Raw genomic sequence first — 15,086 nt, forward strand, 5'->3', positions numbered from 1 at the left:
TGTAACAGGGGGCACATCACACAGCATCCACCCAAATGAGATTTCTTATCTTTGGCCGGGCCAGGGGCTATCACCCCTTATATTAAGCTGATAGCTGAAGTGAGAGTTACATATGGAAAGATTGAATAGGTTAGGACTTTATTCTTTGGAGCATAGAAGATTGAGAGGAGATTTGACAGAGGTATACAAAATTGAGGGATATAGATAGTGTTAATGCAAACAGGCTTTTTCCACTGGGGTTGGGTGGGACTGCAGCCGGTGGTCATGGGTTGAGGGTAAAAGGTGAATAATTAAGGGGAACATGAGGGGAAACTTCATCACTCAGGCCGTGAGAGCGTAGAACGAGCTGCCAGCACAAGCAGTACATGCGAGCTCAACTTCAATATTTAAGAGAAGTTTGGATAGGTACATGGGATAGTAGGGGTATGGAAGACTATGGCCAGGGTGCAGCTTGATGGGAGTAGGCACAAACTAGATGGATTGAAGGAACTGTTTCTTTAGCGTACATTTCTATGACTCCATGCGTGCTGAATATTTACCCAGGTGTTAGTCCCCTTTAAAACCTCAGCCAACATCACTGGCGATCAGCTCATGTTGCTGTTTGTCTCATCTTGCAGTATAACACATTTCTATTGCATTTACAATATTACAGCTATGACTACACATGTCTAGCATGTCATTATACAGTCCCGTGGATTATCCTGAGGTTCTATGATATCAAGTCAAGCTCATCATTATATGTATAATTTCTGTGAGGTCCTGATAGAGTAAAAGGTTCGCAGCAGCATTACAATCATGTAAATTCAGGCAACATACATAACATAAATTATAATTACAACTTGTAACATAAGCTGCTTGGTATGGCAATTGCTTTACCCATGACCACAAGGAAGTGTAGAGAGTTGTGGATGCAGCTCAGAACATCACAGAAACCAGCCTCCCCTCTGTGGTAAACATCTACATTTCTTGCTGCCTTGGTAAAGCAACCAGCATAGTTAAAGACCCCTCCCATTCCAGACATTCCCTCTTCTCCCCACTCCCATTGGCCATAAAATACAGAAGTCTGAAGGCACAAGCATCAGGCTCAAGGACAACTTCTACCCTGCTGTAATAAGACTATTCAATGATCCACTTGTATGATAAGAATGGGCTCTCTCCCCTTATGGCCTTGCATCTTATTGTATACCAGCTAAGCACTTTCTTTATCACCATAACTCTTTATTCACCATTTGGTTATTGTTCACTTTGTACTACCTTAATGATGCAAAACAAAGCTGTTCACTGTACATGCGACAATAATAAATGAATTTACCAATAAACCAATTTATTCATAAATTATACAAGACAATGAAGAAAATTAACTCTGCAAAACAAGACATTGATGTAAAAGGAAAACAATCAGAGACATGACTACGGTAGTATAGGCAGTGGTACCTAGTATTCCAGTGCTGAGGTAGGGCTAGTGTTGTGCAGATCAGTTTAAGAACCCGATGGTTGTAAGAAAGTAGAATCTGAATCAGGTTTAATATCACCAGCACATGTGAAGAAGTTTGTTGTTGAAGCATGGGAGCACAACTCTTCAAAGTACCAGCGACCCAGGTAAAACTCCTGCTGCTCTCTGTAAGGAGTTTGTATGTTCTCCCCATGACAGCTCTCATGGGTTTCCTTCAGGAGCTCAGGATTCCTCCCACGATCCACAGACATACCAGTTGGTAAGTTAATTTGTCATTGTAAATATATATTGTTGAAACTCTGGTTTGGCCACATCTGGAGCATTTCATTGAGTTTTAGTCACTCTATTACAGAAAGGATGTGGAGGCTTTAGAGAGGGTGCAGAAGAGGTTTACCAGGATGTTGTTTGTATGAAAGGGCAGATGCTATAAGGCGAGGTCAGATAAACTAAGGTTCAAGGTACATTTAATATCAATGTATGAATGCAGTATACTACTCTGAGATTCATCTTCTCCAGATAGCCACAAAACAAAAAAAACCATGTAAGCCATTCAAAGGAAAGCATCACACGCCCCCACCCCCTGCAGTTAGGAAGCTCAGATCGCAGCTTATGAGGGTGAAAGATGATCTGGGCCTCAAGATGGCTGGTGTTTACAGGATTTCCTGTGGATGCGGAGCAGTGTATGACAGCCAGCTGGGGCAGATGTGGCACACGGTGGAAACCCAAAGTACAGGAGGCTCGGTTACCCAGAGAAATTGCAGAACATTGCATTGGCAATGGCCATCGGATTGACTTTGATGGCACAGAACTACTGTGTTGTGCCAATGGCTTTTGGGACTGCATGGTGAAGGAAGCCATTGAAATAAAATTAGAGAAAAATAATTTTAACAAAGACGAAGGTCTCACTAGAAGTCAGAACTGTAATTGGATTATAAAGAAGGTAGGGCAGCAGAAACCTGATTGGATGAGGACTAACCAATTAGGAGGGACGGATATGCCCTGACTAGACACACTCAGACATCATTCTTGATTAAGATGGCAGACTCTGTCACCAAAACACCAGCTGAAGTCAATACTTGTACCCGGGTGGAAGCCCGAGAAGGATTTACCCCATATACAAAATAAATCACACAAGAATATCAACACCCTCCCCCCGCCGTGTGCAAAAAAGTAATCGTGCAGATGGGAACAAGAACATCAAAGCCCGAATTCTCATCAAGCGAAAAAAAACAAAGAAACCATGCAAACAGCAGCGAAACCTGATTGAAGGGTATAAAATTAAGAGAGGTATGTCTCTTTCCCGCAGTTAATATATCTAATACTTGAGGGCATGCATCTAAAGTGGGAGGGGATCAGTTCAAAGCAGGTATGCAGAACAAGTTTTTTAAAACAGTGGTGAGTGCCTGGAATTCATTGTCAGGGATGGTGGTGGAGGCAGGTATAATAGAGGTGCTTAGACAGTCATAGTCATAGTCATACTTTATTGATCCTGGGGGAAATTGGTTTTTGTTACAGTTGCACCATAAATAAAAAATAGTAATTAAACCATAAATAGTTAAATAGTAATATGTAAATTATGCCAGGAAATTATGAAATAAGTCCAGAACCAGCCTATTGGCTCAGGGTGTCTGACCCTCCAAGGGAGGAGTTGTAAAGTTTGATGGCCACAGGCAGGAATGACTTCCTTTGACGCTCAGTGTTGCATCTCGGTGGAATGAGTCTCTGGCTGAATGTACTCCTGTGCGCAACCAGTACATCATGTAGTGGATGAGAGACATTGTCCAAGATGGCATGCAACTTGGACAGCATTCTGTTTTCAGACACGACCGTCAGAGAGTCCAGTTCCATCCCCACAACATCACTGGCCTTACGAATGAGTTTGTTGATTCTGCTGGTGTCTGCTACCCTCAGCCTGCTGCCCCAGCACACAACAGCAAACATGATAGCACTGGCCACCATAGACTCGTAGAACATCCTCAGCATTGTCCGACAGATGTTAAAGGACCTCAGTCTCCTCAGGAAATAGAGACGGCTCTGACCCTTCTTGTAGACAGTCTTAGTGTTCATTAAGCACGTTAATATGCAGAGAATGGAGGGAGAAGGATCATGGAGAGGATTAGTGTATTTGTGTTTCATTAACTGAGTTAGTTCAGCAAAGGGCGGAAGAGCCTTTTCCTAGGTTCTACTGTTCTGTGTTCCAGTACTACAGGCACTTCAAAAATACAAATTATATTCATCCCTTCTGCCTTCTTTTAGAGATTTTGTCCCCAGCTATAGCAACCTTTTACCGCTTGATGGCAAATTCTGTTTGCTGACCATTCTTGCAAAGCATCTTTTGCCACTTCAAAGGGACGTTTGAAGGTCTGTGTTGGTCAGACAGTAACCCCTTCCTGCCACACGATTGCGCCCATGCTCCATGTCAGCTCAATTCAGTTTCGCCCCGTTTCATCAACAGAGTAATTCGGCCCAAAATGTTAATTCTTAATTCCACTCCAAAGATGCTGCCTGATCTGCTGAGCTCCTCCAACATTTTGAGTCTATTATTCTGAGTCTTGTGCATGTTATTCAGCAGAATTACTTGTGTTTACTTATATACGGAGACACTGAGGAAGCTGAGTGAACGAGGTGGGGTTGGTCCGGACTGGCAGTTGGGGCCGTTGATTGATTGAGTGGGTGGGGACTTTAGGGTGGAGGAGCCTAGTAGTTTGGAAAGAGTTAGTTTGTAGCCTATGGCTGCAAAAGGGAGAGGGCGTGTTGAGATTGAAGGGGGAGGGCGGGAGACTGTGGAATACTCCAGAATTAAGGGTAGCCAAAAAAGGGGTGCATCAAGTGAAAGACCTGAAGTAATGGGGGACAACAAATTGAGGAAAATTGGTGAATTGGAGGAATTTATAGTTCTGTATAAAATTAGTCAGAAGGAAAGGAAAGGAGGATTTAGAGCCCTTAATCCTTTGAAAGCGGCAGCAGTATTAGAGAACCAAATAGGTAAAGGATTCCAGGCCAAGATTTTGTCTCATGGATTGCTGAAAATTTGTTGCAAAGATATTGACCAATATAACAGTGCTAAAATGGTGGGAAAATTGCTTGTGAAAGTGGAGCGTATTACTCTGAAAGGAAGGGAGTTAAGTGGGTAGTGTATGGTATTTGGTCTGGCATGATGGAAAAGGAAATTTTGGACAATATTAAAGGTGGTCAAGTGATTGAAGCCAAACGATTAAAATCAAGAGAAGGTGGTAATTGGGATTCTCCTGTTCTTCTGGTTTTTGCAGGTGATGTTCTTCCAACTAGAGTCTTTCTTGGGTGCACGTCTTATCAAGTTAGAGAATACATTAGGCCTCCCTTACACTGTTATAATTGCCAGAGATTTGGACACGTTGCTGGTTCATGTCGAGGTAAAAGAAGATGTATGAAATGTGGAGAGGACCATGATATTAAAGCATGTAAGGCAGCGGTACCTAAATGCAGTAACTATGGAGGGGACCATATAGCGGCGTTCAGAGGATGTGAGTATTTTAGTTAGGCAAAGCAGATTCAGGATGTTAGTATCCAACAAAAAATATCATATGCTGAGGCAGTAAAGAAAGTTGATAGAGAGCAAAGGATAAGTAAAGAAAAGATTGGAATGATGGGGAGTCAGTTCATTCCGAGTTCTCCAACTATGGTTCCTTCAGGTGTGTTATTGATGACTAAAGTGTCTTTTTTAGCATTTGTTGTTGATGTACTGGTCTGGGCTAAAACTACAGCCAAGAAGTCGGATATGATAAAAGTATTTGTTGGAGCTGCAGAGAGATTCCTTGATATAAAACAGATTTCACCAGAAAAATCACGAGTATATGACAGACAAACAATCACTAAATACTTCCCAGCTGTCGGAATCAGAGAGTACAGAGGAGCTTTATGTGGATGAAGAGGCCAATAATTAGTATTTGGATGTTTTTACTATTACAATGGAATGCAAGAAGTTTATCTGCAAATGGTCAAGAATTAAAAAGATTTGTTGGAACTTTTAAAGACAAGCCTGATTTGATCTGTATACAGCAGACATGGTTAAAGCTTCATTTAGATTTTGTGATCCCTGGATATGATAGCTTGAGAGCTGACAGAATGGGTAAATCTAGTGGAGGGTGTGAAACTTTCATAAAAACAGGACTCCAGTTTAGAAGACTATTTTAAATCTAACCTTGAAATTGTGGCTGTGGAGGTTTGGAGCTCTCGAGATCAAATAACTTTGATTAACTTTTATAATCCAGGTAATATGATGTTATGAGATTTGGATGAAATTATGAATAAGGTAAGATCCCCAGTAATCTGGGTTGGAGATTTCAATGCCCATAATCCTATATGGGGTAGTGAAAGTAAAGATAGTAATGGAGTGGGAGTAGAGGAGTTTCCAGATAAATACAACATGGTACTGCTAAATGACAGAAGGCCTACAAGATTTAATATTGTAAAGAATACTTGTAGTCGCTTAGACTTATATATCACTTCCTCAAACTTCGCTAGGGTTGGGGAGTGGGATGTTATGCACAGATACTCACTAGGAAGCGATCACTATCCTATATTATGTAGATTTGGTAGAAATTTGATAGTAGAAGTTGAGGAGAGGTCTGCTAGGTATATTGGCCCATTGGGATGAGTACCAGAAGAAAGCTGTGGATATAATAGAAGAAATTAATAGCAAGGGCTCCATAGATGATTGGAATGAATCCCTCTGTTCTATAATGACAGGAGGAGTCCTAGTCTAGTCCTAGTTTGTATCGGCCTATAGCTTTAACGTCAGTGCTTTGTAAAATTATGGAACAAATGGTCACCAACAGACTTGTTTATTTTTTGGAAAATAAGGGACATTTTGCTGCCTATCAAAATGGTTTTAGAACTGGAAGAGCAACAATGGAATCTGTTGCCCTTTTAGATCATGATATTAAAAAAACCTTTCAAAATAGAGAAGTAATGGTAAGTGTATTTCTAGATATTGAAAGAGCATATGACTCACTATGGAGGGATGGCTTATTAATTAAACTCTATGATGCAGAAATTAGAGGTAGAATGTTTAATTGGATCAAAGATTTCCTTAAAGAAAGGACAATTCAAGTAAGAATAGGTGGAACAAGCTCCAAGTCAGTTAAAATAGGTAATGGTACCCCTCAAGGAAGTGTCATTAGTCCAGTTCTTCTTAATGTCATGATAAATGATATCTTTGATCAGGTAGGGACAGGATTTGGCAAATCATTGTTTGCAGAGGATGGTGCAATCTGGAAAAGAGGAAGAAACATCAAGTATATATTAAGGCAGGTACAAAAGGCTTTAAGATCAGCTGAAAACTGGGCTAATAAATGGGGTTTCAGGATTTCTGCTTCTAAGTTCAAATATATGATTTTTGGCTTTAGAAGAAAGATTCCCGATTGTGAATTCTGTCTATATGATTATCCACTAGAAGAAGTCAAGGTACTCAAGTTTTTAGGTGTCTGGTTTGATGAAAGACTTACTTGGAGGGTTCATATAGATAAAACAATTGGAAAGTATGAGAAAGTTTTAAATGTTATGAGAAGTATTGCTGGATGCAACTGGGGAGCAGGGTGAGAAACTATGTACTTAATATATCTAGCTATGATTAGATCAGTTATAGAATATGGTTGTATTGCTTATTGTTCCGCTGCTACAGCAGTGCTTGGAAAACTAGGCACTGTGCAGTCCAAAGCAGTTAGACTCTGTTGTGGAGCTTTTAGAACAACATCAGTCCCAGCATTATGTGTGGAGATGGGAGAAGTGCCTTTGCATTTAAGACAAATTCAGTTGGGTCTGCAGTATTGCGTAAAACTAAATGGATTCAATCACAGCTGTCCACCAAAGTGTCTTTTGCAGGGGAAGTCGGAGTGTCAAAGTAAAATTAAAAGATACCCATTTTTAGATTTGGTTAATAACTGGGCTGTGAAATTGAAACTGACTGAAGAAGACATAGTTGACCAAATTTGCCTGCCACCCGTCCCTTTTTGGCTCTTTTCAGAACCAGAAGTAGACCTGTTCCTCCTTTTTCAGCTTCAAGGAAGCAGTGCAATTTCATCAGCGTTGATCACAAATGAATATTTAAATAATAAATGGGGATCTTATCTGAAGATTTTTACTGATGGCACAGTGGACCCAGAGAGCAGTAGGGCAGGATTTGGGATGTATGTGTCTCAACTTGGAGGTAAGATTGGTCACCAGGTTTCAGATGGTGTTTCTGTCTTTGCAACAGAATTATTAGCAAACCTCTGGGCCTTACGGTGGATAGAAGACTCTCGACCATGTAGGGTTATCATCTGTACAGATTCTGCTGCTGCTTTAGAGACTATAAAAGGGAGTAAATCAAAAGCTCGTCCTGACATAGTTACTGAGATTCTCTTTTAGTGTTGTTTAGAGTAGGGAAGATGGGTTGTGCAGTTGGATTTTCATGGATACCTGGGCATGCTGGGGTGGAGGGAAATGAAATTGTGGATGGCATTGCAAAGTCTTCCTTACAGAGCAGGCAAGTAGAAATTAGAGTTCCCCTAGGCAGAGCAGAATTGAGAAGTAGGATTTAAAAAGGTATAGAGAAGAAGTGGCAGGAGGATTGGAAAAATGAATTAAGGGGCAGACATTATTTTTCTAGTCACCCACTAGTTAAAAAGGTCTCAGACTGTTACCTTTTAAGTCATAGAGATATGGTGAAATTTACAAGACTTGGGTTAGGGCATTGTAGGTTAAACTATTATTTAAAGATAATAGGAAAACGTTCTACTGGATTATGTGACTGTGGTAGTCCAGAGACAGTCCAGCATGTTATGCTGAGCTGTAATCGAAACAAAATTGAAAGAAGCATGCTGTTCAAGAGGCTATCTGGCTTAAATTTATTTGGTTTTCTATTAAATCTTTGTTTGGCCATCAAGAGAATCAACATCTGATTAAAGAGTTTATTAGTCAGTTTATACGTGAGACTAGGTTATATTCGAGAATTTGAGTTCCTTGAAATTCTATAATTAATTATACATCCTGCGGAGGGCTGTAATACGCCTAGATGCTTCTAAACAGCTGGAAATAGAAGAAGAAGAAGCTGAGTGAACAGTGAGGGGATACTCAGAACCTCTACTTCCTCGGAAGGCTAAAGAAGTTCGGCATGTCCTATCAACCTTTACCAATTTTCAGTGAGGTACTTTGGAAATCATCCTATCCGGATGCACCACGACCTGGTCCGGCAACTGTTCTGCCTTGACTGCGTAAAAAATACCGCAGAGAGTTGTGGACACAGTGTTTCAATACGCCCCCGACCGCACCAGTTTCCAGGATTTAGACGCTCCGATTTTCCGGAATATGGATAGCTGGCGTGGCTCTGTGAAAGATTCAGACCCTCCCCTCTAATTGGTGGCCATGTTGTAGCGCCAGGATTTTAAAATTTAAAGAGCAGCTGAACTGAGGTTCGCGGTTCAATCGTCAGCTCTACTTTGGAGTTCAGCGTTTGGTTTCGAACCCTGTCCTCGTTTCAGTCTCCTATCATGCCTCGATTCTAGTCTCGAATACTCCAGAGCTTGGGCCCTGACCATCCTCGCCTAGGTCTCTCGTCACTCACAGCTTGGCATATCATAGGACCCAACCTTCCCTCCAGAGATTCTGTCGACACTCCTCACTGCCTCGGTAAAGCAGCTAACATAAACAAGGACCCCACCTACCCTGAACGTTCTCTTTTCTTCTCCTTCCCACCAGACAGAAGATAGACAAGGCTGAAAGCACGTTCTACCAGGCTCAAGGACAGCTTCTACCTCGTTGTTATCGAACGGTTCCCCTAGTATGATAACATATTCTCTTGACCTCACAATCAACCTCATGATGCTGCATTTTATTGTCTACCTGCACAGCACTCTCTGTAACTGTAAAATTTTATTCTGCACCTGTTACTGTTTTACCTTGCACTACCTCAATGTACTAAGATTAACCTTACAATACACTTCATATTGATCTTGCACCGTATTGTTTACCTGACTGCACTTTCATAGTAGCTTTTACACTTTATTGTGCACGGGTATTATTCTACCTCGATGTACTGAGTAATGATTTGATCTGCATGATTCATTATATCTTGGTACATGTGACAATAACAAACCAATTCCAGTTCCAGTTTGAGAGGTACTCCAGTACCATTTGTACAAGCCGTTGATGTGAGCAAGTGTACGGCAGAAACTGGAAGGCTGCAGCAAAAGCAGGAAAGAAGAAGAAATGAAAACATTGGGTAATGTGGGTCCCACGGAAGATTAGACAGAGAAGCAAATGTATAGTTCCGGGTCAGAGACACTTTGGATGAGTGATACCACTGCTCTGTCAAGTCCACTCAGCAGCTGATGTATGATGCCAAAGCAGCTTTAAAAAATTAAGATGCATGGGATCCGCAGCAAATTGACTGTTTGGATTCAGAACTGGCCCGTGCATTGACGTCAGAGGGTAGTAGTTGAAGGGACTTATTTGAGCTGGAAGTCTGCAATTTGTGGAGTTCTGCAGGGATCTGTGCTGGTATCTCTGCTGTTTGTAATGTATATCAATGATCTGGTTGAAAATGTAGATGGGTTGGTTAGTAAGTTTATGGGTGATACCAAGATTGGTGGAGTTGTGGATAGTGTTGAATACTGGCAAAGAATACAGCACAATATAGACCAGTTTTAGATATGGGCTGAGTAATGGCAGATGGAGTTTAACCCAGATAAATGTGAGGTGTTGCACCTTGGTAGAGAAAAAGCAAGGTGACAATATTCTGCTCAGGGCAAGATCCTTAACAATGTTGCCGAGCAGAGGGAACTTGAAATCCAAGTTCTTAGCTCCTTGAAAGTAGCTACTTAGGTCGATAAGGTGGTTCAGAAGGCTTATGGGATACTTGCTTTTATTAGTTGAGGCACTGAGTTCAAAAGTTGCAACTTTATATAGCTCTGGTGAGGCCACATCTGGAGTGCTGTGTCCATTGCTGGCTGCCACACTATAGGAAGCATACTGAGGCTTTGGAGAGGGTGTAGAAGAAGTTTGCAATGATGCAGCCTTGTTTGTGATATCACAAGAGGCTGCATAAATATAGGTTGTTTTCTCTGAAGCATTGGAGGCTGATGGGAGATCTGATAGAGGTTTACAAGATAATGAGAGGCGTAGATAGAGTGGACAGAGTATCTGTTTCCCAGGGTCGAAATGTCTAATACCAGAGGACATGCATTGAAGGTGAGAGGGGGTAGGTTCATGTCATGGTCCGGTCATTCCGGTTCACGGTCCGGTCCGTCCCGTCGATCCATATTCCGGGTTTTCCAGTTTTCCCCGGTTCTGTTGGGCTCGGTAATTGAGGTACCTGTTTCTCGTTTTGGGCCGGCACATAAATACCTCTGCAAACCAGGGACTGGCTGCTGGACTGTCCCCTCTCCTCCTTTCCGAATCCCTGGCAGTTACTTCGGCAGTTTATCTCAACAGTTACTTTGGCACTAACCTTTGTCTGTAATCTTCACCTGTTATCTTTGCCTGCAACCTCGCCTGTATCGCCATCGAGTTCAGCCGCCGGAGTGAGACCAGAGCCTTGCCACGCTAAGATAAGGAACTACCGATCATTGAGTTTGGAACCGTCTCTTTGTGTCCCCGTGTTTAGTGTCCGAGTCAAAGAAGAGTCCCGACCCTACGTCCTGTTTCCAAGGAGGGATCCTTGCACTGTATTTCGTGTACGAGTCCCGATCCTACGTCCTGTTCCCAAGAAGGGGTCCTGTCTCTGTGTTCCTATGCTCAAGTCCAAGGTTCTGTGTTCCTATGCTCAAGTCCAAGGCCCAGTCCAGGCACCGTGTTCCAGCCCTGTTCAAGTCTGAGCTTTGTGTCCTCCTTTTTTAAAGAAAGGGGCTTCCCTTCCTCCACCATCAACTCTGCTCTCAAACGCATCTCCCCCATTTCACACACATCTGCTCTCACTCCATCCTCCCGCCACCCCACTAGGAATAGGGTTCCCCTGGTCCTCACCTACCACCCCACCAGCCTCCGGGTCCAACATATTATTCTCCATAACTTCCGCCACCTCCAATGGGATCCCACCACTAAGCATATCTTTCCCTCCCCCCCCCACTCTGCTTTCCGAAGGGATCGCTCCCCACGCGACTCCCTTGTCCATTCCCCCCGCCCCATCCCTCCCCACTGATCTCCCTCCTGGCACTTATCCTTGTAAGCGGAACAAGTGCTACACATGCCCTTACACTTCCTCCCTCACTACCATTCAGGGCTCCAGACAGTCCTTCCAGGTGAGGCGACACTTCACCTGTGAGTCGGCTGGGGTGATATACTGTGTCCGGTGTTCCCGGTGTGGCGAGACCCGACACAGACTGGGAGATCATTTTGCTGAACACCTACGCTCTGTCCGCCAGAGAAAGCAGGATCTCCCAGTGGCCACACATTTTAATTCCACATCCCATTCCCATTCTGATATGTCTATCCACGGCCTCCTCTACTGTAAAGATGAAGCCACACTCAAGTTGGAGGAACAGCACCTTATATTCCGTCTGGATAGCCTCCAACCTGCTGGCATGAACATTGACTTCTCTAACTTCTGCTAATGCCCCACCTCCCACTCGTACCCCATCCGTTATTTATTTATATATACATATTCTTTCTCTCTCTTTCCTTTTTCTCCCTCTGTCCCTCTGACTATACCCCTTGCCCGTCCTCTGGGTTTTCCCCCCTCCCCCTTTTCCTTCTCCCTGGGCCTCCTGTCCCATGATCCTCTCATATCCCTTTTGCCAATAAATTGTCCAGCTCTTGGCTCCATCCCTCCAGCTCCTGTCTTCTCCTATCATTTTGGATCTCCCCCTCCCCCTCCCACTTTCAAATCTCTTACTCACTCTTCCTTCAGTTAGTCCTGACGAAAGGTCTTGGCTCGAAACGTCGTCTGTGCGTCTTCCTAGAGATGCTGCCTGGCCTGCTGCGTTCACCAGCAACTTTGATGTGTGTTGTTTCGTGTCCTCATCCAGTCTGGTGCCTTGCCCAGCCCAGGAGTTCCTCACCCAGCCTGGTGCTGGAGATTCCTCGTCCTGTGCTGGAGCACCTTGTCCTGTCCTGTAGCCATGTCCTATCCTTGCCAAGATCCTTGTCCCAAGTCCTAGCCTAGACCTGGGTTCCAGTTCCAAGTTGAGACCCAGGTTCCGAGTCCCAAACAGACCCAGGTTCCGGATCCTTGTCCAGACTCTCGTTCTGGCGTTCTGAGTTCCTAGTCCAGGCTCCCTGTTCCTAGTTCCTCATCTGGGTCCAGTAGTCCTAGTCCAGGCTCCTAGTTCCAAGTTCCTCGTCTAGGTCCCACGTTCCTAGTCGAGGCCCTGAGTCCTAGTCTCATCCAGGGCCTGTGTCCTGTCCAGCTGCACTTCTTCCTGCTATGCTTTGCTCTCTCCCGGATTTTCCTCTGAACAATCCTTGCTTCCCGACTTCCCTAGCATTTGTACTGTCATAGTCCAGTTCCTAGTACTTCAGTGTCTGTGTCTTGCATTTGACAGTTCAAGGGGGATGTGACGGGGAAGTTTTTCACTCAGAGTGGTGGATGCCTGGAGTGCACTGCCTGGTATAATACATTGCATGGTGATGTACAAACGTGCTTTCTGTTCCACATTGGCAAATAAACCCTAACTATATATATATATATATACAAATAAACTAGTAAAGTTTGCAGATGGCACAACATTAGTGGGGGAACGAGTTGATAACTTTCAGGCAACAGAATCAATACAGTTAGATCTAAACAAAATCCAGATGTGGGCAGATAAATGGCAGATGAAATTTAATGCAAGTAAATGTAAAATATTACGTATCAGAAGTAGAAATGTAGATATAAATATACAATGGGGAGGGGGTCTTGCTGTAGAAAGTTCACTGTATGAGACTGATTTGTGTATCCTGGTCGACTCATCACTATCAACATCTAATCAATGCATAGGATCAATCAGGAAGGCTAATAGAATGTTGGGCCGTATAACACGTACAGTGGAGTTCAAATCAAGAGACATTCTCCTTAAGCTGTATAATGTGATTTTGAGGCTGCACCTTGAGTACGGTGTACAGTTTTGGTCTCCATAATGTGCGAGGGATGTGAAGGCACTGGACAGAGTTCAGAGAAGGGTGACTAGACTCATTCCAGGTCTGCAGGGTATGAGCTAGGAAGAAAGTTTGAAAGAACTAAATCTTTTTAGGCTAAGAAGATGTAGAATGACAGGAGACATGGTAGGAGTGTTCAAAATCATTAAGGGTATAAGTAAGGTGGATGCCAGCTGCTACTTCAGAATTAATCCATCATCAAGGACACGAGGCCATAGGTTCAGGGGAGATTTCAGACAGACATCAGGAAGCATTTCTTTACACAGTGAGTTGTGGACACATGAAACAAACCATCAAGCTGCATAGTTGAAAATAGTACCTTAGAAACTTTCAAAACTAAACGATATTTATTTCAACACAGTATGTGAATAGGAATTTGGCAAGCTTTGTGGGCTAAATGGCCTGTTCTTGTCAAAAAAAACTTTCTAATGTTCTAACCTCCAGCCTCTTCCCACCTTCCAGCTCGGAGCATCTCAGCCTGAGGCCTAGTTCAGGCCCTGCAATCTGTCCCATTCCAATTACAGGTAAAGGTCTGGTGCTAGTACATATCAGCGGATTCCAGTTACCAACTATCTAGACCAGTGGCCTACAAGTTGTGAGTTCACTAACCACTGCATTTGCTGAGGCCTCTATCTCCAGCAGCCTGTCTACACCCACAGGGCCTCTGCCACCCACCCTTGCTTTGAACCTTGTCAAGCACACGTTGAACAAAATTTCACAAGGAAAATGACACCCCTTTGTGAAAACATCATGTCTCAGTACAAAAGAGCATCTAACCACCAGAAGGGATATGGGAACAGCTGGGATACGGGCACTTGGGTAGTAAGATCCTTCCTGCATTTCCTCTTCTCTTCAGCGGTCACTCTTCTGGATTCCTCAAAATGCTTGGCTGCTCCATGGATCAGCGTTCTCCAGCGGTCTCTGTCACAAGCCGGCTGGTTGACCTCGGTATCTACCTGAGAGAGCTGCTGCTGAAGTTGGTCTTTGTACCTCTTGCAATGGGACGCCACTATCTCTCCTTCCCCGCGAGAGTTCTCCACAGAGGACTGCTTTCAGTAATCTGGAACGGTCCATGCGAGATACGTGACCTGACCAGCGGAGCTGCTTTCGCAGCAAAGTGGCTTCAGTGCTTGGAAGCTGAGCCTTCTCCAGGACCTCATTGCTGGAGACACAAGCCTGCCAGCTGATACCCATGATAGGGGGGCGGAGGCAGTGCTAAAGGAGGTGCTTGAGCAACTGGATTTGCTTGCAGTACAAGACCCAGGATTCAGAGCTGTATAGCAGTGTTGTGATGACAGCAGCCCTGTACACCTGGATTTTTGTGGATGTACGCAGCTGGAGGTTCTTCCACACGCATTGCTGGAGGCGCCCAAAGGCACTGCTGGGGCCGGCCAGTTGATTATCAACGTCCTTTACTACCGTAGCGTCACTGGAGATGAATCTGCCCAGGTAGGTGAACCGCTCAACCGCAGTGGGAGGTTGGTCATCAATGGTGATCCAAAGTTGGTTGTAAATGCCGCAAGAGAGTTTCTGATGGAGG

At 43.8% G+C, this 15,086-nt stretch overlaps 1 protein-coding gene across 1 annotated transcript in view; it reads left to right on the forward strand.

Moving 5' to 3' along the window:
* Nucleotides 1-14,733, forward strand: part of LOC134346458 (uncharacterized) — a 43,233-nt gene extending 28,500 nt beyond the window's left edge. The window contains exon 6 of the mRNA XM_063047827.1: nt 14,403-14,733. Coding sequence (XP_062903897.1) covers nt 14,403-14,733 — 331 coding nt within the window. The remainder of the gene's footprint in view (nt 1-14,402) is intronic.
* Nucleotides 14,734-15,086: the final 353 nt, after the last annotated feature.

This window comes from Mobula hypostoma, chromosome 5 (assembly GCF_963921235.1).
Source record: "Mobula hypostoma chromosome 5, sMobHyp1.1, whole genome shotgun sequence".
Classification (NCBI taxonomy): Eukaryota; Metazoa; Chordata; class Chondrichthyes; order Myliobatiformes; family Myliobatidae; genus Mobula; species Mobula hypostoma.